The sequence below is a fragment of the Bactrocera latifrons genome, unplaced genomic scaffold (assembly GCF_001853355.1).
Source record: "Bactrocera latifrons isolate USDA-ARS-PBARC rearing strain unplaced genomic scaffold, ASM185335v1 scaffold_31, whole genome shotgun sequence".
Lineage (NCBI taxonomy): Eukaryota > Metazoa > Arthropoda > Insecta > Diptera > Tephritidae > Bactrocera > Bactrocera latifrons.
In genome coordinates, this window is record NW_017536741.1 from 419,923 (window position 1) to 440,547 (window position 20,625).

At 34.8% G+C, this 20,625-nt stretch overlaps 5 protein-coding genes across 11 annotated transcripts in view; 2 read left to right on the forward strand and 3 right to left on the reverse strand.

Annotated features, from left to right (window-relative positions):
* Positions 1 to 676: 676 nt before the first annotated feature.
* On the reverse strand, positions 677 to 6,143 carry LOC108970742 (KAT8 regulatory NSL complex subunit 3). Of its 4 annotated transcripts, none has more exons than XM_018936280.1 (8): positions 5,915 to 6,143; positions 4,437 to 4,783; positions 3,856 to 4,382; positions 3,471 to 3,768; positions 3,262 to 3,409; positions 2,968 to 3,202; positions 1,857 to 2,669; positions 677 to 1,793 (listed from the first exon to the last, which is right to left on the reverse strand). In XM_018936280.1, the coding sequence occupies exons 1-8, from the start codon at positions 6,014 to 6,016 to the stop codon at positions 835 to 837; spliced, it is 3,429 nt and encodes a 1,142-aa protein (XP_018791825.1). In that variant the 5' UTR covers positions 6,017 to 6,143; the 3' UTR covers positions 677 to 834. The 4 variants fall into 4 exon arrangements, with proteins under 4 accessions (XP_018791825.1, XP_018791828.1, XP_018791827.1 ...); XM_018936283.1 differs by lacking the exon at positions 5,915 to 6,143 and adding an exon at positions 5,100 to 5,222; XM_018936282.1 differs by lacking the exon at positions 5,915 to 6,143 and adding an exon at positions 5,008 to 5,222.
* Positions 5,800 to 9,087, forward strand: LOC108970744 (WD repeat-containing protein 43). 3 transcript variants are annotated; one of them, XM_018936287.1, is made up of 9 exons: positions 5,800 to 5,864; positions 6,572 to 6,904; positions 6,958 to 7,071; positions 7,132 to 7,661; positions 7,719 to 8,207; positions 8,297 to 8,425; positions 8,484 to 8,633; positions 8,702 to 8,799; positions 8,862 to 9,087. In XM_018936287.1, exons 2-9 carry the CDS (start codon positions 6,692 to 6,694, stop codon positions 9,005 to 9,007), a joined length of 1,869 nt encoding a protein of 622 aa, XP_018791832.1. In that variant the 5' UTR covers positions 5,800 to 5,864; positions 6,572 to 6,691; the 3' UTR covers positions 9,008 to 9,087. The 3 variants fall into 3 exon arrangements, with proteins under 3 accessions (XP_018791832.1, XP_018791830.1, XP_018791829.1); XM_018936285.1 differs by lacking the exon at positions 5,800 to 5,864 and adding an exon at positions 5,941 to 6,037; XM_018936284.1 differs by lacking the exon at positions 5,800 to 5,864 and adding an exon at positions 6,285 to 6,379.
* A 708-nt stretch (positions 9,088 to 9,795) lies between these two features.
* On the reverse strand, positions 9,796 to 12,981 carry LOC108970745 (glucose-6-phosphate isomerase). The gene is made up of 5 exons (XM_018936288.1): positions 12,496 to 12,981; positions 11,046 to 11,628; positions 10,737 to 10,976; positions 10,144 to 10,675; positions 9,796 to 10,089 (listed from the first exon to the last, which is right to left on the reverse strand). The coding sequence occupies exons 1-5, from the start codon at positions 12,627 to 12,629 to the stop codon at positions 9,902 to 9,904; spliced, it is 1,677 nt and encodes a 558-aa protein (XP_018791833.1). The 5' UTR covers positions 12,630 to 12,981; the 3' UTR covers positions 9,796 to 9,901.
* Positions 12,982 to 13,400: 419 nt separating this feature from the next.
* On the forward strand, positions 13,401 to 17,684 carry LOC108970710 (protein lines). 2 transcript variants are annotated; one of them, XM_018936233.1, is made up of 2 exons: positions 13,401 to 13,670; positions 14,123 to 17,684. In XM_018936233.1, exon 2 carries the CDS (start codon positions 14,182 to 14,184, stop codon positions 17,467 to 17,469), a length of 3,288 nt encoding a protein of 1,095 aa, XP_018791778.1. In that variant the 5' UTR covers positions 13,401 to 13,670; positions 14,123 to 14,181; the 3' UTR covers positions 17,470 to 17,684. The 2 variants fall into 2 exon arrangements, with proteins under 2 accessions (XP_018791778.1, XP_018791779.1); XM_018936234.1 differs by lacking the exon at positions 13,401 to 13,670 and adding an exon at positions 13,710 to 13,858.
* A 604-nt stretch (positions 17,685 to 18,288) lies between these two features.
* The window catches only part of LOC108970730, a 4,145-nt gene continuing 1,808 nt past the window's right edge, over positions 18,289 to 20,625 (reverse strand). The window contains exons 4-5 of the mRNA XM_018936264.1: positions 18,723 to 18,956; positions 18,289 to 18,650 (exon numbers count right to left, since the gene is read on the reverse strand). Coding sequence (XP_018791809.1) covers positions 18,427 to 18,650; positions 18,723 to 18,956 — 458 coding nt within the window. The 3' untranslated portion in view covers positions 18,289 to 18,426. The remainder of the gene's footprint in view (positions 18,651 to 18,722; positions 18,957 to 20,625) is intronic.

Consider the following 20,625-nt stretch of genomic DNA (forward strand, 5'->3'; position numbering starts at 1 on the left):
CCAGTGCTTGGGTGACGCTGACGCCGCGAGGTGGCTTCAACAGTTTGGTGCTTTACGCCGCGCAGTGATGTAATTTGAAGTCATGAGGTGGCTTCAACTGGCAGCTGGCAGGCTCTATATAAAAAAAAAAAAATTAAATTCGATCATGATAAAATCTGGATGCTCGTAGCATTGCTGGTTGATGTTGTTGTGACGGCAGAATTATGCCGAGTTGACAGTCCTTGGCCGGATAAAAATCCGGGTTCGTTCCGGTTTTCGTAGACCCGGCTGTCGTGGGAACGGTCGCGTTGCTGGTGATACTAAGCGGWAGTGATAATAGAATAGAAGGACCTTTGATCTAGTGTCTGTAATTAAACGGCACTSAATCGTTATATAAATAAATGTAAATATAAATAACAGTGTCAGCCACCTCGTTCAGCCGGTTGGACCGGAGAAGGGCGACATGTGGAAATACTTGATAAACCGTTGAGGCTTGTAGCGTTACTGCTAAGCGGATGATTCAATATTCTAAGCAATCGGAAGCGTGAGACCGACCAAGTTAAGACATTATTAATACCATACCTTTCTCTATGTGCATATGTTGTTATTGCTATAAGTGTAACAATTGGTATAGTTGAAGATCCAACTTAAAAAAAAATACTTATAACAWGGATTTGAATAAATAAAAGATAAAATATATATTTATTTTTAAATGTTTTATTATTAAGTAAATGAATGCGGAAGTAGTCAAACTACGAATTGAGCATGAATGAGATGAAATATAAAGRTGTATCTATTTTTAAAGCTAAATAAATTTAAAATTAACAACAGAGTGCACTTTTAAAGAGGATAAAATCAATCCTTCTTTGGTTGGGCGCTAGTGGCCGTACTGTTACCACTGCCAGATGCAGAACTGTTGATGGAAACCGACGGATTAATCGGATTTAAAGTTATAACCTTCGGCGAGGTTTGTATAGATGATGTTGTGCCAGCGACATTATTTTGGCTAATATCCTGTGCTGTGGTAGTCTGAGCTACTATGGATACACCAGGTGCGGTTGAGGATGAACTAACTGGATTTGTGCCGGATATGATATTTACCATTTTACGTACGGTTAAATTTCGATTAAACACGTGCGAGGTCAAAGCTGGTATTTGTTTCAATCCTCCGGGTTTTACAACAATATTTCGAATTTGCGGGCGGTCGTTCAAAACACTGCTACCACTACTTGTAGCGGTAGGATTTCCGGTGTTACTGCCCACAGTCGAAGGAATAGCTGCCCCACCAGCGGTTGTACTAATAATTTGCACTTGTGGTAGCGATTTTGTGGAAACATTCAGTATGCCTGATGTCTGCCGCGCACCAATACTAAGTGGAGACTTTAGTGTCTGTAAATTCACYTGTTTCACAGACGACACGAGTGGACTGCTGCCACTAGCTGTACCCACTGGCAGTTGCGTTGTCGTTAATTGCATTGCTGGACGGGGTACAAGTGTTGTTGCAGATGTCTTCGGATTCGTAACAACAACCTTAGTGTATTTCGGCAATTGTTGTGCGACATTCGATCGGGAAATAATATTCGGGCAGGGTTTCATGGTGCTACGGTTGATAAAAACTACCTTATTCTGCTTATTGGCTGAGCTTTGAGTAGTTTGCTGTAAGATTGGGCTGCCAATGGTTTTATTAATTATATATGTGCCACCACCAGTCTTAGGCGAAGTGGTCACAGTACCAGTCGTGCTAGACCCAGTGGAGGTAGCTTCTTTAATAATTTTCTGACTTATAATTAGTTGCCCGACCCCGGAAGTATTGGCTACATAGAGATTATTGCAATTTATTACAATTACAGAAAAAACGAAAGATTCGAAGTACTCACCTGACTTGACAGATGCGGTAGAAGAAGCCACCGAGTCGGACAGATTGCCATCGTTATCAGCAAATACAATTGGCATATCGATTATGTTAGACAGATCCATATTGGAAGTGGATGAAGTTTTTGGCGTACTCCCTTTTATGCCACTAAAAGCTGCGTTTGCTATTTGCAGTGTGGTTCCACCACTTACATTTTTCATGACAGTGTACTTTTGCTGAGCCGTACCAGGTGGTGCAGCTGTAACAAATTGCGTCGTCTGACCATTGGGCGATTTCAAAGTGAATATCTGTTGTTGATGATTTGCAACGGAGCTGCTGGTTGGTGATGTTGATACAATACTGCCGATGTTTGTATTTCCAGATGTGCTATTCTGTTGCATTGACGCCGTTTTTATTGTATAAATTTTCGATTGTGATTGCAAGGGCGGCTTCAGTTGCACGAATTGATTAGAAGGTATCATCTTTATTTTTGCACCAGCCGGAAGAGATTGCTTTTGCAGAGGATTCATTAATGCGGTTTTTATTGGAGTAGACTTTGATGGTGCAACAATTTCATAATTCGTTACTATTTTCTGTCCACCTTGAGCAGTTTCGTTACCGGAGTTCTGTATCGAACCATCTTGTTCATTCCCATCACCCAATATTGACTGTATGGCCATGTTCAGATCCTCGTTCGTAATAGAAGAAGTTGTTGATAACTGTGTCTTCTGTTTTTGTATCTGAACTGTTTTAGAAGTACCACCTGCCAATGCACTCGATGTTGTTTTAGCTGGAGTAGATGTGGATGCTATCAGGGGACGCGTTCTGGGTCGGCCGACTGCAAATATACATAGGAACACAGATTAACCTTTCGAATTAAACGAATTCATCATCAACTTATTGTTGAAAATAATAAAAATWAATTTTTACCCTTTCGCTTCACTTGGAATGTTTCTGGGATTTTTACTTTTTTCAGTTTGGCTTGAATATGGAAGGGATTTCAAGGTAATGGAAAATTCAAATGTGGTCACATGATGATGATTAGGTCATGAAAAATTAAATATTTTAGTATTTGTTAAGTTTCATTAGTATTGCTATATAATAAAAGTTAGATTTAACAAAACAGTGTGACATACTTGAATTCACATATTTGGTCTTCGGTGGCGTTTCTTGATCKGAATTCATAGCATCATTTTTACGCTTCCTTTGTAAAGATCCATTTTTAGCATTACCTTCAGCGCCACTACCACCAGCGTTATTATTAATGGAGCTTCGTCCCTGTTTAGTGTTAACGAAACTAGTTATTGTTGTTGGAACCCGTGGTCCAGGTGGATTAGTGAGAATTCTTTTTATAAATTCATATATTTCGTCCTGAACACAAAAATAAATTAGGTAATACTTTTGACAATCTGGGTCATAATTGAACGTACCACAACCATAGCGTCTACCATCGACTGTGTAACATTATCTAACTTCCTACGGCTTTTAGGAACGCGTAGAACATCATCTCCACTGCCCACCACCACCAAAGAACTTTCCGATTGCATTTTTTCACGTAACGATTCCATTTCTTCGGTACTGAAATATAAAGTTGCAAAATTAACTTGCTGGAAAGAGGTTTTTCYATATATTATGATACCTTGTTTTTGCTGAATTTTGACCAACTACAAATAGTATTGGTATCTTTATGTCTAATAAGCGGTCATCAGGAGTACCACGAATTCCATTAAATGTGTTATAAGCAAAACCCATACACACTACGCATGCTACATTCTCCGACATCGCCACTTGCAAAGCAAGGGCAGCACCAGCGTTGAATCCAATCAATATGATGCTTCGCTGGGCATTTTCGTTTCGCAACTCTTGTATTTTAACTCGAGTGATTGATACTATTTGTTCTGCTACTTGCTCTAATGGTTGCCGAACTATATGACTAACTGCGAATTAAATAAAATTATATGAATTTATAATTTAACATACATATATGTATATAGTTGACACTATACGTAGGTTTGAGTACTAACCATTCGATGGTAAAGTTACTTGTACAATTTGTGTTATGCTAGCCAATTGATGATACCATTTTTGAAGGCGATTAGGCACTGGACCACTGGTAGGCACAGAAGGTAGTGCAACAATTACTGCATTCTGTGTTAGTTTTCGGACCTTCGTACTAACAATTGGCTCCCATTTGTTTTTCATTACCGGCGCCAGAAGTTCTTGACTAACATTTAGCGGTCGTCCAAACAACATTTTATCCATAAGTGTTGGCAATTTAGATTTTAATGTTTGCAAAATATCTAAATAAGACGCCATATATGTTGATGGAAGTGAGTCCATTAAGAGACAATGCAACCATTGTGTGAGTCGCGAGTCCCAGGCAACAGCAGCCAACGCCCTACGCATTCGACTAGCAGACTTATCGACAGCAACACGACGCTGCATAGATTCGTTTTGACGATTAACATTGGCTAGTCGTCCTAATTGATCATTATCCAAAATATTTGCTACTTTATTGAAAAGTGTCTTTTGCATGTTACTCCAACCAATTCTAGAAGTATTTTATTTAATGTATTGCTAATATTGTTAATAATTTTGTACTTACTGGTTAATACGTGCTTCCCAATCGTCGTCGTCTGGATTATTGTTTTTAACGTATTTAGCGATTCGAGAACACTCATTCATTGCTTCTTTGGCCGCTATTTCATTGTATGAAGGCACATTGGCCTGATTAAAATCTTCAAAATCATGCTCTTCGGGATGGGTGTGACAGGAAGGGCACTGCGGCGTACGTCGAACCAGTATTGTGCGAGCTGGTAACAAACCAGTAGTAACGCTGCCTATTGGCCGGGAGTTATCTCTCGTATAACTGTGTTCCATTTTATTACTACCACCACTCCCACTAATAGAATTAAGATTTTCACACACAGATTCAAACGAGGAGTTGTTATGCTAAAAAAAAATAGGGTAACGATAGTTTACATATTTTTCTGCGACATTACGATAGTTAATTATTGATATTGATATAAATGACACAAAAAAATTTACTTTTTTCACTGTTCGGACCAAAAATATTAACAATATCTAAAAGTATGTCAATTTAATAATGAAATAAATATATTTCATCTTATTGGGATGATATTTTAGAGAATTCCACTTTGTGGATTGCTCAGTACTTTTGCTAATGAATAGAGATGTTAATGATCCAACTTGTTAAAAATATACACTGAAAGCATTTAAGGATTTCATTTGGTATAAAGTTATATACTGTAAACTCATTTTCAATTTCCAATATTTTATAAATTTATTCCTCTTTAATAAAGGTTTATTCTTTTCATCAAAACACTTTTATTGGACAATTTGCTTTATATCACTACTTGGCTTTTTTCGCAATATGGCGTCACTACATGTAGTTGCCATATTTCAAATTTTAAACATTTTTACAATTAATCAAATGGTGCAGACTGCAAACATCAAATATTAAAAACTAACATAAAATTTACAATCTTTTTTGGTTATTAGTTTTATTAGGTAAACTTGAATACATCATGCTACGAATTTCAAGTTAAAATGGGCATGGATTCTGCAGATTAAGAATATATTATAGCCACCGGAACCGCTATTTTCGAGATATTAACTATTAAATGTAAGTAGTTTCTCTAAATAATTATATTTATTCGTAATCTAGAGAATCTCTTCTATCCAACTATAGCTACTTTTATCCTAAAATCGTGGGTTGGTATACTAAATCCCACTCTTTTTGTTGGATGCAGTTCAAATTTATAAGGTGTTTAATAATACTCAATTGTGATAGAACACAAGTATTTGATATTTACCACAGACAGAAATATATTTGTACTTTTCAATATAAACTATATTTAGTTATGTGTGGCATCATTAGTTTTCATTCTCACTAAGTGTTGTAATAGATTGTTTTGAATTTCACCATTATTTTCCACAATATCTATAAACAAATAAGCAATTAGCTCGATATCTAAAAAGTTAATGTTCACAAGTAGGGTTTACTATTGAGGTACTGTTTTTGCGTTCTGCGATTAACGAAGTAATTACAAAATTTGTTACCTCTATATCTTCATCATCAGAAGCACCAGATGCTGTGCGAGTTCCATCACATTCTTTGCGCTGTAAAAAGTCTTCGAACAGTTTCATATATGAAGTCATCATCACCTGTAGTTTTCCACCTAAGTAAATAATACTTCACGTCTGCAATTTTTTCAATAGTACTATAAACTGAAACATTTAATGTAAAAACTATTTGCAATGTGCACTTATTAAGCACATCATCCAACACTCTGCCGATAACAACTTTGACAACTAACAATACAAGTTGTCATCAAATGTCAAATAATTAAAATCACGACTCGCAAAAATTTGTGATTTGCTAACCAAAGGGATAGGAATGTAGTTGTGTGAATAATTAATCAGAGAATGTATTATAAAAGTTGCATTAAAAAGCTGTATTCGTTTTAATTTGTAAAAATCACATCCCAATGACTGATATAGCACTCATGTTGAATGCATGCACAGGTATGGTGACTTTTCATATGCTGCCAGATCATAGAAAACGTACTTGTATTTTTCATTGATATCCTTATAAAAATATATAAATATTAGTATTATACAAAAAAAAATTTAAACTTTAAAGTGTGAATATGGGTTAACATTTTGAAATGAAATTCAATACATTATACAAATTTTTTCATTTCTGTTTGCGTACAGACAAATGCCAGAGAACGTAGAAAATATTTTCAATCTATTTACTCAATCAAGTGGCAGCGGTAAGAACTGGCAAGTGCGTAAACCACAATTATAATTTTGTGGCATTAAAGTACATTCGCRATGGCATTAGGACAACAGCACGTGTTAAGCTTTTCGCCTAATGGCAAATTGTTTGCTTTCATCAACGACCAAGGTATTCTGAGAATATGGGACACAGAAACCAACGAACTAAAGCAGGAGTACACACCCAATCTCCAATTGTCAGGTYCTTGTACTGCACTCACGTGGGTTATAACAACTTCTTCAACCGGGCATAGTGCTGAAGAGAAAAAGGTTTGCTCGGTATCTATTTTTCTGAATTGTTCTAAACAGTATTTCCAAAATAGTCGAAAAAAGYTCGAAAATCACACAATGGACCAAACCATGACACAGAGGCGACTTACCTGGCGCTGGGTTCTAGCAATGGACACATTTCTCTTTATTCTTACGCTTTAGGCAAGGTAAGGGCTTTAAAAATTTGAGTAAACTTCATATAACGTTCATTCTATTTATATATGCAGATCGAGCGAAACTTAAAAGGTGAAGGACACAGCGGAAAAGTGACCTGCCTTACTCAAGATGCTGAAGGGCACTTATATAGTAGTGGGGAAGATTGTCAGATAATAAAATGGTCAATTTCTGAAGAAAAGCAAATCTCATCTTGGTCAGTGGGGTCGGAGAAACCGTACAGCATTGTTTATTTGGAATTATCAAATAACTTGGTTGTCGGAGGTCGCCAAATTAAAGTATATTCAGTGGCCACGCAGGAGTTAGTACAAACGTTTACTGGGCACACATCCGACATTAATTTGATGAATTCGTTGGTACTAGATGAGAGCAGTGAATACGTCGTAAGCACATCACGAATGGAACGGATAATATGTATATGGAAAATTGGGAAAAAAGGTCGTAATAAAAATGCTAGTTCCACTCTAATTATGGAGGACGTAGCACACTGTCTAACTTGTCAAGTAGACATTGATCGCAATGTGAGAGTTGCGAGTGTAACACGCAGTGGCGTTATTCATATGTACCTTATTGCAGTAGAAAAGTAAGTATATATTTATTTTTGTTCCATCAGATTATCATAAATTGATTGTGTTTCCAGCATTAAACCTGAAAAACCAATTAAACCAAARTTGACCATAGAGGTTGCGTCAGATAGTGCAACAGTAATTGCTCCAATACCAGCTGTTTCCGTATCACTTCAGCACAACAGTCGCCCACAGGAATTAATTTTCGGTTATGGAAACAAAAGCTTTCTGGTTTTTGAACGCTTAACTCCGAATTTCACAGAAAAGTTGCAAGTTCTCATTCGCACCGACCCAAAATCGCTATACTTGATGCGTGGAAAACTGTCAAAAAAAGACGGAAAAGCTGGTGACGCACAAAAAACTATTACTCCAATCGTCAATGAAGCCGACGTGGAATACAAATCTTCAGCTACAGTTCCAAAGAAGAAGTTGAAAGCAGTAGAAATGCCAATGGAGTCCCGACTTCAAAATTTGAATTTAAACGCTGTTGCTGGTAGTGGAGCACCCCAAGCTCAAAGCAAAGTTCAGTTGCTAGTGCAGGCCTTACACAGCAAGGATAATGTGTATGTTCAGTTTATTTTTTTCATATAATATTACAAGATTATATGTTATTGAATGAATGAATTATCGAACTTTGTTGCCCCCTATTTAGTCTTCTACGTTCTGTATTGCATACGCGTGATATTAAAACTATTCAACTAACCCTCCACAAACTACCTGTGCAATACGTAGGACCATTAGTCAATGAGTTAACTGAGTTTATGCAAAAACAACGCATGAAGTAAGTAATACCTAAAGTTCTGATAATTTTTGGAAATAATAGCATAAATACTTTACAGTGTCGAGTATGCAGTTGATTGGCTTAAAATCCTTATTCAGACGCATTCCAGTCAACTAATGGCTTTGGGATCTGAAGATCTTCTAAATAAATTCGGTCCATGCATTGGTTTAATAGAACATCGCGTGAATTGTCTGAAGGACTTGTCGAAGTTTGTTTATTTTATTATTACGAAATATCCTCGAACTGATACAATTAATTATTATRTTTTCTTGGCAGAGTCGCTGGACGGCTAGATTTGTTGATCAATCAAATAAAACGCAACACCAATGAGGATAATTTAAACAGTGCAAATGTGTTGGTCTATGAGGATAATGGTACAYATGCTCTAAATATCTTTTCCATCAAAAYAAAAATTGTAAWAATTTTTTTKTTTCAGATTCTGAAATCGAAGATACAGGCGAAAAGAGTGCCTCCGATGATGAATGGGATGAGGATATTGAAGAGGACGTTGAGAACATGGATCAAGGTGATGAAGATAATGATGAAAGYGACGCTGATGATGCAGAAGAAATGGAAACTTGATCGTAAATTTTCTCTTAAAACTTCTTTCTTAGACAGCATATGTATGTTATGATATAAGTAAAAACATTAGATTTTTAACACGTTTTCTTGTTTTCATTTGAATCTTCGAAAGCACTATTAATTTGTATATTTTTGTAAGTAAAGTTTTTTTAAACTCGGACACAACAGTAATTAAACTGCGAGCAAATGAAATATTCAGCGAAAAAGAATGTATTTCCAGCTAACATCAAATTTATTTTTATTTTGATATACATACAATACAACAAATACTAATAGTTTTTTTTGTCAGGACTCTGAGTGAATCCTTTGTGACATTAATAATAATAATCATTCAACAACAGCAGACGATAGAACGTTAACTAAACCAGAATGTACCTTACTAATAGGCTTAATGCTGTCTCTTATACACATCTAGATGTGTATAAGAGACAGGAGTGAATCCTTTGTGACATTAATAATAATAATCATTCAACAACAGCAGACGATAGAACGTTAACTAAACCAGAATGTACCTTACTAATAGGCTTAATGAGTCTAAAAGCCATTTCTAAGTGTCTTCAATCCGCTAACCACATCATTGCGTTTGATAACCAATCTAAATTTATTATGCATTCACAAGTAAAAGCATTTTGTATAACAACACATACAAATTGAGACTTTAATTTATACGTTTTTTAGATTATAAGTTTCAATTAATTTCATTAAGCATGCTTGTGAAAACTATATTTTAATCTTCAGTGTACATTTTAATTTAACAGATTTTTTGTTTTTGTGTGATCTCATAGTTGTTTTTTTTTTTTTGATGATTTTTACGCTTTTAAATGCTTTCGGTCTTTTGTTCTTCCGTTGGAAAATGTTGAATGTGGTGTATTTTGAAATAGTCCACAATCTAGTTTACCAGTTTGCTTTAAGGAAGTTGATGAGACCATTAGTGGACGCATCGTGTGTAGTAATTTCATTTGGCGTGGCCAATTCTGGTTCAATTGCTTTAGCTAATTGTTTACCTAATTCCACACCCCACTGGTCGAAAGAATTAATATCCCAGATGGTTCCTTGGGTAAAGATTTTGTGTTCATATAAAGCTAAAAACAAAAAAAAATTATTTTTTATTTGGACAATTTGCATCAATAAGTTACCAATAAGGACGCCCAAAATGAATGGTGTAACTTTCTTTACAACAATTGAGTTGGTTGGACGATTACCAGTAAACGTCTTATGTGGCAAGAGCGCATCAAGTTTATCGCCAGACAAACCAGCCGCCTCGAGTTCAATGCGAGCTTGTTCCTTTGTTTTCCCTTGCATTAAAGCCTCAGTTTGGGCCAAAAAGTTTGCCAATAATATTTTGTGATGAACACCGCCGGCGATTGGATTATGCGTCTGAGCCGGCGCAATAAAATCACAMGGTATTAATCGAGTTCCTTGATGAATCAATTGATAGAAGGCATGCTGCCCATTGGTGCCAGGTTCACCCCATACGATTGGGCCGGTATTGTAATTGACAACCTTTGAGTCGGTCTTGGTTACAAATTTGCCGTTACTTTCCATATCGCCTTGTTGAAAATAGGCAGCGAAGCGATGCAAATATTGATCGTAAGGGAGCAAGGCATGTGTCTCGGCGTTGAAGAAGTTCGAATACCAAACACCCAACAGTGCTAATATAACTGGCGCCTGATAAGTATATAATTGTTTTATTAAAACATCGTACAATTGCTAATTGTTCAAAACTTACATTCTGCTCCAAAGGCGCAGTCCGAAAATGATTATCTAAGAAATGGGCTCCTTCGAGCAATTGCTCGAAATTCTCAAAACCTATTGAGAGACATATAGACAAACCAATGGCAGACCAAAGCGAGTAACGTCCACCAACCCAATCCCAAAAACCAAACATGTTTTTACTGTCAATACCAAAAGCTGTTACTTTTTCCTTATTCGTAGACAATGCCACAAAATGCTTAGCGACAGCGGCGGGCTAAATTCGGTAGTTAAATAGAATGCATTAGCATTGACAAGACTAACATTATATATTTTTAAAACATACATCTTTAGCGTGCTCCAATAGCCAGTTCTTTGCTGATGTTGCATTAGTTATTGTCTCTTGGGTGGTAAATGTTTTTGACGCAACAATAAATAGTGTAGTCTCATAGTTGACACGTTTTAGTACTTCAGCCAAGTGTGTACCATCAATATTTGAAACGAAATGAGAGTGCAGCCCCTTGCAATATGGTTTAAGTGCTTCGGTCACCATTAATGGACCCAAATCAGAGCCACCAATGCCAATGTTGACCACATCAGTTATTTGTTTGCCTGTACATCCACGCCATACGCCTGATATGACTTGATTAGTGAACTCTTTCATATGTGACAATTCAGCGCGCACTAATGGCATGACATCATTACAATCGACAAGGATAGCATCGTTTCCACGATTGCGTAGCGCTATATGAAGTACTGCTCGATTTTCTGTAATATTGATGGGTTGGCCCGTGAACATGGCATCGCGGGCAGTAGTTACTTTGCGGGCTTTTGCCAAGTCAAGTAACAGGGGCCATACGTCTTCCGTAATTCGGTTCTTTGAGTAATCAATCAATATTTCGCCATCATTGGGAGTTTGAAGACGCAAACTAGAGAAATAAAAATGAATTAAGAGTAAAAAATATAAAACGGCTGTGCAAGATTTTTTTTTATTCAGTATACTATTATTTACATATACAATAAATTATATGTTCAATGATTGTGCAATTATTGCTTAAGGTCAATTCATTAATAGCAAGTTCTTCACACAAAAAAAACTTTTAGATTTTGATCTTTTAAACAGAGAATCTTATCATTTCACTTGAATAACATACATTATACATAAGTACGTCTCACATATGCCCACTGACATTCAAAGACTTAGTGTATAACATATAGAACAAAAAAATTATAACTTGATAACTTTCGTAGCAAATGGATGTTGAGAGTAGCGTTATAATCTTCCTATACAAAATCTATGAAAATAAATATCATTTGGACACACTTATGTACATATGTATGTACCTACGCATGTACATATGGTGTGTTGTAGGTCAAAGTCAAGGTCTAAAATACGTTCATTCGCTTAGTTTCAACATGTAACGAAATATTATCATTAATCGCTTTCTAAATCATTGCTAACATAATCAACACCTGATTTTTTGAAAAATATATATTAATAGTATTTATTTTGTCAACAAAATTTTTAGAAGATATATAGGAACTAACTAAGAATATACATATGTACATATACGCACATATACTATTGTGCATGTTGGCATAATTTTCCCGTTTGTAAAACAGAAAATAAAAAATATTTATTAAATTGGTGTACACATCAATATAGGTATGTACTCATATTCAATTAAGGATATACACATTAATAGAATACATCTACCTACAAACTCTTTGCCAAACCAAAGTTTTTCACGTAACCGTATTTTTCATACATTCGATATAAACACCGGACTACTCACCTGTACTTCTTAAAACGATTTGTATCTCGGGCGAAAAGATCCTTCATATTAATGTCTTTCCCATGAGCATTATAAAATTGTTGCAGCTTTTGGTAAGCCGGTTCCTCCGTAAGCAGTGGAAGTGGTCCTGCCATTTTTATTACTATTTGATTTCTTCTGATAAAACAATTGCACAGAAGTTGGCTTTTATGAATACTGAGTGTAAATTGGAATTCGTTATATAGTATATTTAACAATGCACAATTGGATAGAGAACTTCGTTATTTTATAAAAGAAATTAATTGAAAACTCGAATTATTTCAACTCAACAACGTTYCCACAAATGACCAGAAGAATTGTAATTTATAACGACTAAGCAATCCCACTCCACGTTCGAAACAAATTCAACTTCTCTCTACGTTGCTTTGTCAATGTCGAATGAAAAACTAAAGCCATACACACAATGCGGTGCATAAGATTGTTTAAGTTTGATGTAAGTTTTACCGTAGCCGATTTAAAGTTAATAGTTTATATCATTACAGAGTTTATGTTGATTGACATCATCGCACATATCAGAATAAATGAAATCAAATAATCTTAATCTTTTAAGCATAATYCTTAAGTTTAATATATTCCCAGTTTTAACTTATCATTAAAGCGTAACAACAGCGCCATCTATATGCCTTTTCGTTTATAGCCTAATGCAWAACTAACTGCACATAGTTTAATATCTTTGGAAAGAATTAGAATTTTAATGAAGAAAATTCAAGTTATTTCATATAAATTAGATTTGCAAAGTTTTCGGAATAAAAATATAATAAGCAGAGGTGGTATTTTGGATCTGGTAGCAAGTGGTTGATTGGTTCATTCTGTTGTCAGTTGGCTGCACTGGAATATAGTGTGTATTGGTATGTGTAATTAAGAAGTCAAATTCCAACAAAACACTAAAACTGAGTAGCGCATAATAATTGGGAAAAATATAGTTTCAGTGCTATGGATTTACGTAGGATTGTATTCAAGTTTCAATTTAATGTTTATGAAGTAGTAAAATGCATTTTTAATTAAAATAATATATTAAATAAATATGTAATGTGAATATAGCAAGACTAATCTCGTGAAAAACGAAAGACACAAGAAAGTGTTACAGGTCTATTGCAACTGCTAAAAAGCGGAAAGCGAAAAGAAGATAGTAAAAGGTAAATAGGCATATAAAAGAGTGCTACTTATCCACAATAGGGATTTCGTTTAATGAATAAATGTTATTCAATTTATGAAATTATTTTCAAATAATAAAGTTATGCCAGTGTAAGTTAGTAGCATGTGTTGCCGCGTGTTCGTATTCGAAGCAGTAGAGAACCGACGCCTTCACCTAATGTTAATAGCGGTAACTATATAAAACTGTGCATGGTTTCAATGATGTTGCATACGTAACCTTGCAAATGCGTAGCACAGTAGCATCTTTTGTCCAATGGCCAAGCGTAACGTTGGAAAAATTTATTAAAAAAGTTACAATTTAGTGAACGGGTTAACTCCTAAAAAGGATATTAGCTTGATATCGAGTTTTTATAAAATTACAMTATCTGTTTAAATCATTACTAATTCATGCAAAATTAAAAACGTATAATTTGTGTGATTTTTGTATTTACAGAATAAAAATATCGGAGTTCATTTAAGCAAAGTTCTTCCAAGGCATTGTCGAACATAAAAATGTCCAATTCGACGTCGTGCAAATCAGATCTTAGCTCTTCCAACAGTAACTCTACACAATTATCCTCAAGCAGTAATAATCACAATTGCGGTAGTAACACCAATAACAATGCCGAGCAGCCCCAAACAAAAAGACAAAAAATTGAAAAGATCAGTAAAATCAGTAGAGTTGTTAAATCGGCTTCTTSCAAGGCAACGGCTGTGGCAGAGGCAAAATGTTCCCCCCCACCAGACATTATCGATACCGGCGGAGTTAATACAATGCAAGCAAACATCAATGGCAAGTTATTAAGTAATAATAATCATCAACAGTTACGATGTTCCTCGCTTTCGTCATCCGCCAATTCAATATCCACACCCAGTTCTACAAATAATTCTCCTACATCCACACCGAGTGGATCACGTGCCACTTCATTGTGTCATTTATTAAATGAACAAGGCAATGCAGGACAAATTTTGCCAGGAATTTTAGATGTCACAAGTAGTACAAGTTCCACAGATATATTAAAAAAACAAGAAATACCCTTAAAGAAGGCCGATATTATTGGAAAAAGCCGTAGTACTAATMCGACTGGTGTAAGCTCTGACGAAGTCGATCGAATACCATTTCAGATGCCTGATTTACTATCTATAACTGTAAATACAAATAGTACTAAGATATTAACGGCACAAACGATAGAGCAAGAGATGCAGACAACCGCAAGTCTGACGTTAACGGCAACACATTCAGAGGACATGCGTGAATTCGAAGCCTCTTTAAATAAGCAATGCCTTTGCGGTGTATCCGAACGTACACTACGAAAGCCTTTTCAGTCACATTACTCGATCGACACAAATGGGCAAAAGCGCATTGCGAATCTTTCGGAATGGCCGACGGAAAAGCTTTTGCAATTTCTCTCTAATTTACAGCTTTTGTTCGATATATACCTTAAACAAAATTCGAAAGGTTTTATATGTGCAAGAATAATGGACGTCTGCGACGTTCTCATTCGTAACGATCACAATCTTATTGATGAAATAATTGTTTTGTCTGGTTACAACAATGAATATGTACAGTTTTTAGCTGCTAGAGTATTGGCATCGTTTTTRGTGATTGCAAAGCAGGAGCTGGATGATAATTGGCTTAAAAAATTGATTGATAATCTTTTTAGCTTTGAACGATTGGATAGCTCGGCAGTTCAAAAAATTCATTTCAGTTTGGAAATCATCAAAAGAATAGTAGAATGGAAAGATATGGATTTGCACCCACTTGAAGACGAAATCGTTGACACGCAGGTGGGTAGTGATGTTTCTCCGGATCAAAGTAGAAACACATCATTCGGCAACACAAGCGCAAATGAAGAAAGAGAAACTTTGGAGAACGAACGCTTTTTTCATTTCCAACCACAGCAACCAACATTGGAAACGAATTATTTTGCATTGCAATTTCGAGGTGCACTTAACGATACAGTTGACCACGAGGAAGGGCTGGACGGCACGGAGGAGGGAATCGAAAATGATGAGGATGAGTTGGATGATGACGTGTTAGAAGAGAGTATGGTTCAAGCGCACGCGCGAAGACACCATCACCATTTATCCCAAATGTCGATGCAACATCAACATCAGCAGCGTCAACACCATCTTCAACATTTTCCCTCCTATGATATTATTGAAAGAACAATACAAAATAACACTAGCTTTCTTCCTACAATATCATATGACCCATCTAATGCTGTACCGCACTTCGTCAGTGCCTCTACACATCTATTTGAACAGCACGTAATTCATCAAAATCATGCGCCGTCTTTAAATACTCATGCAACACACTTTTCGAGTATTCACAATCCAGCAGAGCTGAATGTTAATATTGGCGTTGTTGAAGAGCCCCAAACAAATTCTGTTTCAAGCTCTTTTGTATCATCAAGTTGTCAAATAATCACACTTACGGACTCGGAGAGTTTCGATACGTCACATCTAAAAGGTGTCACAATTAAAATACTCGAAAATAAGTGGCCTGCATTGGTAAAGAATATGAAAGCTCTTATTGTTAATCATATGCATATGGATCATGCGGAGCATTGCATACTAAATTTCTTACAGCTGTGGGAAAACATAATTTCAGTTAAGGCAAATCTCTCTGTGGTCGAAACACGCCCATTTTATGCCCAGTTGGATAAATTTGAATTACTTTTGCAACAACAGCAACTTTCCTGTACTGTTTATAAACAGCTGCTATGCTTATTTAATGAAGCATTGTGTTACGGCTCCACACTAGCACTGCAGGACATGCTGCCAGTCGAAACGTGCCATTTAGCGCAAAGAATTGTGCGGCATGTGAAAGAGGCACGTATTTTAGACTCTCTACCACGTCGTCAACCTGAAAATACGGTCAGTTTTTTGGGCTTCAAGCGCCCAGCTGTTGCTTATTTAGAAGGTACGCTATTTAATGCGAAGTCGGAACGATATGCACCACAAAAGTGTGGTTCAACGCCCCACTCTCGTGAAAACATTGGTTTGTCCACTCCAATGAATCGGGAATTCTCTAATAACGAAAGCATTCCAAATTCTTCAAGAATATTGTCAGGAAGTCCAATTGCGCTTAACGAAAATGCCATTGAAATGGACAAAACAATTTTACAAAAAATGGTGCTTCTAGTTCTGAAATCTGTAGCTGTAACTGTTAAAGAGATCCGAAGTGACTCTTCGGACTCCTCGATCGATTCTCAAGACTGTGACGCCTATCAAGATATGGTGTTGATTGAGCGTTCCATACGCGATGTTTTGCGGAAATTGGAATCATTTATAAAGCATAAATTAGAATTTCATCCTGAGTGTCACTTTAGCAAAATACTCATACATCTTTTCGACGATCAGGACGATCATTTAATTGAAGCTATGGTTTGTACTTTGGATGTCACAGCAGGCATATCCTTTCGCAATAATGCATTCCCTGAACTCGTATCCATGTTGAATCCGGTCTATACATTCTTGGAATTCCTCAAAATGATTTCTAACAGTTCAGACCTCTTACTGGATCTACTGGTCAGCAATGAAACTTGTTTTCTACTCTATCTCCTACGACTATTAAAATATATACGAGCAAATTGGGACATGTTTCTACGTAGTTGTCACGATTTTGGAATGGGATCACCTGTCCTCGACGAAGCAATGAGTGTGTTGATACGGTTGCGTCTGCACATTTCCCGATTAGTGGCTCGTCAGTTGTATCCCTACGATATTTCACCGGTGCTGCGGCTACTGGAAAGCTGTGAGAGCCTTTATGAGGGCAATGAACGTAGCTTAACATAAAATGTTCCTTGGGACCTTTTTTATTTTAATCAAAAATCGCCTAAAATACTTTATCGAAGAAGTTATTTATTTATTTTGTATTTAATTTGTTACGATGATGAATAATGTTCTATATTTCTTTATATATAAGCCTTAAACATACGAGCATTACTGTTAAAATGAAAGACTTGAATAACTTTAGCAAATAGCAATTTATAGTGATTTAAAATATTTGGTTTTAAATCAAACGTCAAAACAACTTAAATATTAATATTAGCACTTTTAATTAATCTAATTTAATTTGTTGTTTAGTGCCTTTTATTAAATGAATTTAAGTAGCATTAACATTATAAAATAGCTACAAATATTTTGGTTTTAATTAGAAAACCTCGATAATTTGTTGTTGTAATTGGTCTTGCCTTAGCTTAAGTTGTACTATTCTAAATTTAAGATAACTATATATATATTTCGTAAATTAAACAATTCTTAATTGTTAACATATCAGCACAATACATATGTTCTTTTATATATAATTTTATTAAATTAATTATAGCATTTAATAGCTTTTTAAATTTAAAACTTAAATGGATGTAAATACGAACTTCCAAGAATGCATATATATATACGTATATACTTATTTAAATATAACGGACGAATGTCACACTAATTTTGAAATATACCTTTGGTATTTAACGGAAATCGAAAAATGTTTTTATAACACCAAGAAAATAATGTACATATTTACAATATTTGTAATAATTTTTAAAAGTTTTTACATAATAAACAAATCTTTTATATTATTATTGTAAAGAAGAACAATTTTATTTTATGGTTCATGGTTTTATGGTTTATGGTGTAACTGTACTTGTTCTTGCCAACGATATAATCACAAAATCGTACAATACCAATGTTTTTAAGAGTATTCCATATATTGGCGTTCTTTCATATTTCTATTTTGGAATTAAATCGTTTTAATTTCTAGTGTCGATTTATCATCCGAACGCGTCGTTTAACTTCATGAAATAGCCTATCTTGTTCATGGTCAATCAAATTTGTTTCCAGGCCAATATGTGCGCCGGATAAAGAGGTACGACGAGCCAAATTCGAAATCGGCAAAACGATGGCTTTTACGTTGTGACGTTGGAAACTTAATGAAACTGGCACCGAGCAACGTCGGCCAGAGATTTTTGGCGAAGTATATTCTGAAAAATCGGATAAACGACCTCATTCCCTATTTTTTAAACTTCCATTCGTTTTGTATTATACTGACTTACCCAAAGGATTTGAAGAACTTTCACCACAATTCTGTGTCTCCCTCGATGGCCGCAATGGTAGACCATGGACTCTGCATTGTATATTTGCTATGCGCTTATGCTCGTCGAAAGATGTGAATTTCCGTAAATTGTAAAGCATTTCAGATTTTTTTATTGTAGTGTCATTGAAACGATCTACGGATTGTGATCGCATATCCAATAGTGATTCTTTTTTTGATTTTCTACTTGAAGAGTCTAAAGCAAAATTTGTAAATGTAAAAATGATTTGCCAATTTGTATAATATTTCTCATCCTTATCACTTAATATGATTTTCACTCACAACCAAACTTATGACTGCAATTTCTTATTTGTAGTAGTCAAGTATAATTAGAAATCCTCTTCAATTACCAATTAGCATATTCCCACATTTATATACATATGTATAAAAATATTTTATTCAACATATTTTGTTTTTAGGAAAACGTTAGTATTTTTTAAGTTTTCAGTTATTATCCCACATTGGTAAATGAAACAGCAAACATTTTTAATTACAGTTAGAGAGAGTTAAAAATTTATTGACTTTTGATGCGTAATTCTTCTATATGCAATTATTGTTTAATAATTCATAAAATCCAATACACGTTCAGACTATGACCAATACTTGTCCAAAATTTCCATTTAGTGTACGAAAACAATAAAATAATAATAGTCTTAATTTACAACAAGTTTACATAGATATTCAAACATAGTTAATTTACATTTTAATATGCAATCGTATTTACGCATTCTCATATATTTAAAACATTATTGGATAACAACAGCTCACACATAGACAACAAAGTTATTATGAATATAGGAACGAAATATATTTTTAATATGAAAAAAATGCAATTTGAAATAAAATATGTAGTTGGATTTTTCAAGGAGAGTTAAAACTTAGAGCTGGAAGGTTGTGCTGTTAGAGTGTGAACAATACACGATACCATAGATAAATTGAACACATTTAGCATGTAGGAAAGTGCAAGGGTCTTTCAGTAAGTACGAGTACAAATACGTTGGAGACCTGAAATTTAAATAAGCAAACGTAAAGAAGGCGAAAAGTATGACTTAGAGGCCTTATCAATCTATTCTGTTTATTCATATTATTAAAGAAGAATTTTTGTAAATAGGTAACACGCATAAAAATATTGAAGAAAAATTTACTTAATTAATAAATATGTACATGTAATCCTAAAACAAATGTAATCAACAGAAATATATATAAACATTTTTACACACATATGTACACATATATTTATTCATATATATTACAAACATCAAAATACACGTGTAACACGTTTGTTTTCGAAATATGAACACCACGCAATATTATGTGAAACCGAATTCAAAGAACAACGCATTCAAAAATAATTTTATGAATTTATTCAAAGGTGTGTAAAAATATAAATATGCATATGTATTATGTTTAATCAATAAGGCGAAGGATGAACGTCGAWTGATTTACAGGAGAACATAGAATTTTTTTTTTTTAGAGAACATATGTATATATGTAGAAGACTTAATCTTACATTCTATGTTTTTTATTTAGTAGATAGGCTGTTTTAGCAAACGTAAAGTGAACGAAAGTTAGTAAGTGAACATGTATTTTCTATTAAATTTTGATTTCCATCAAAGATATAGCGAAGCAATGTTGCTACTACTAAATATGACTACTTTAATCACTAAATTCAGCTAGATACAAATGTAAATGTAAATATTTGACTACGTTAAATACTCTATATTCGGTTTRGTTGATTTCCGATAGACTTTTACCATTATAAATGACAGTATTTAGAAGGCATAGGTAGCTGTTACACTTTCATTAATAATTGCTTTAAATTTTTTTTCTAGATCTAGTTTATATCTAACAATTATAGAATTTAT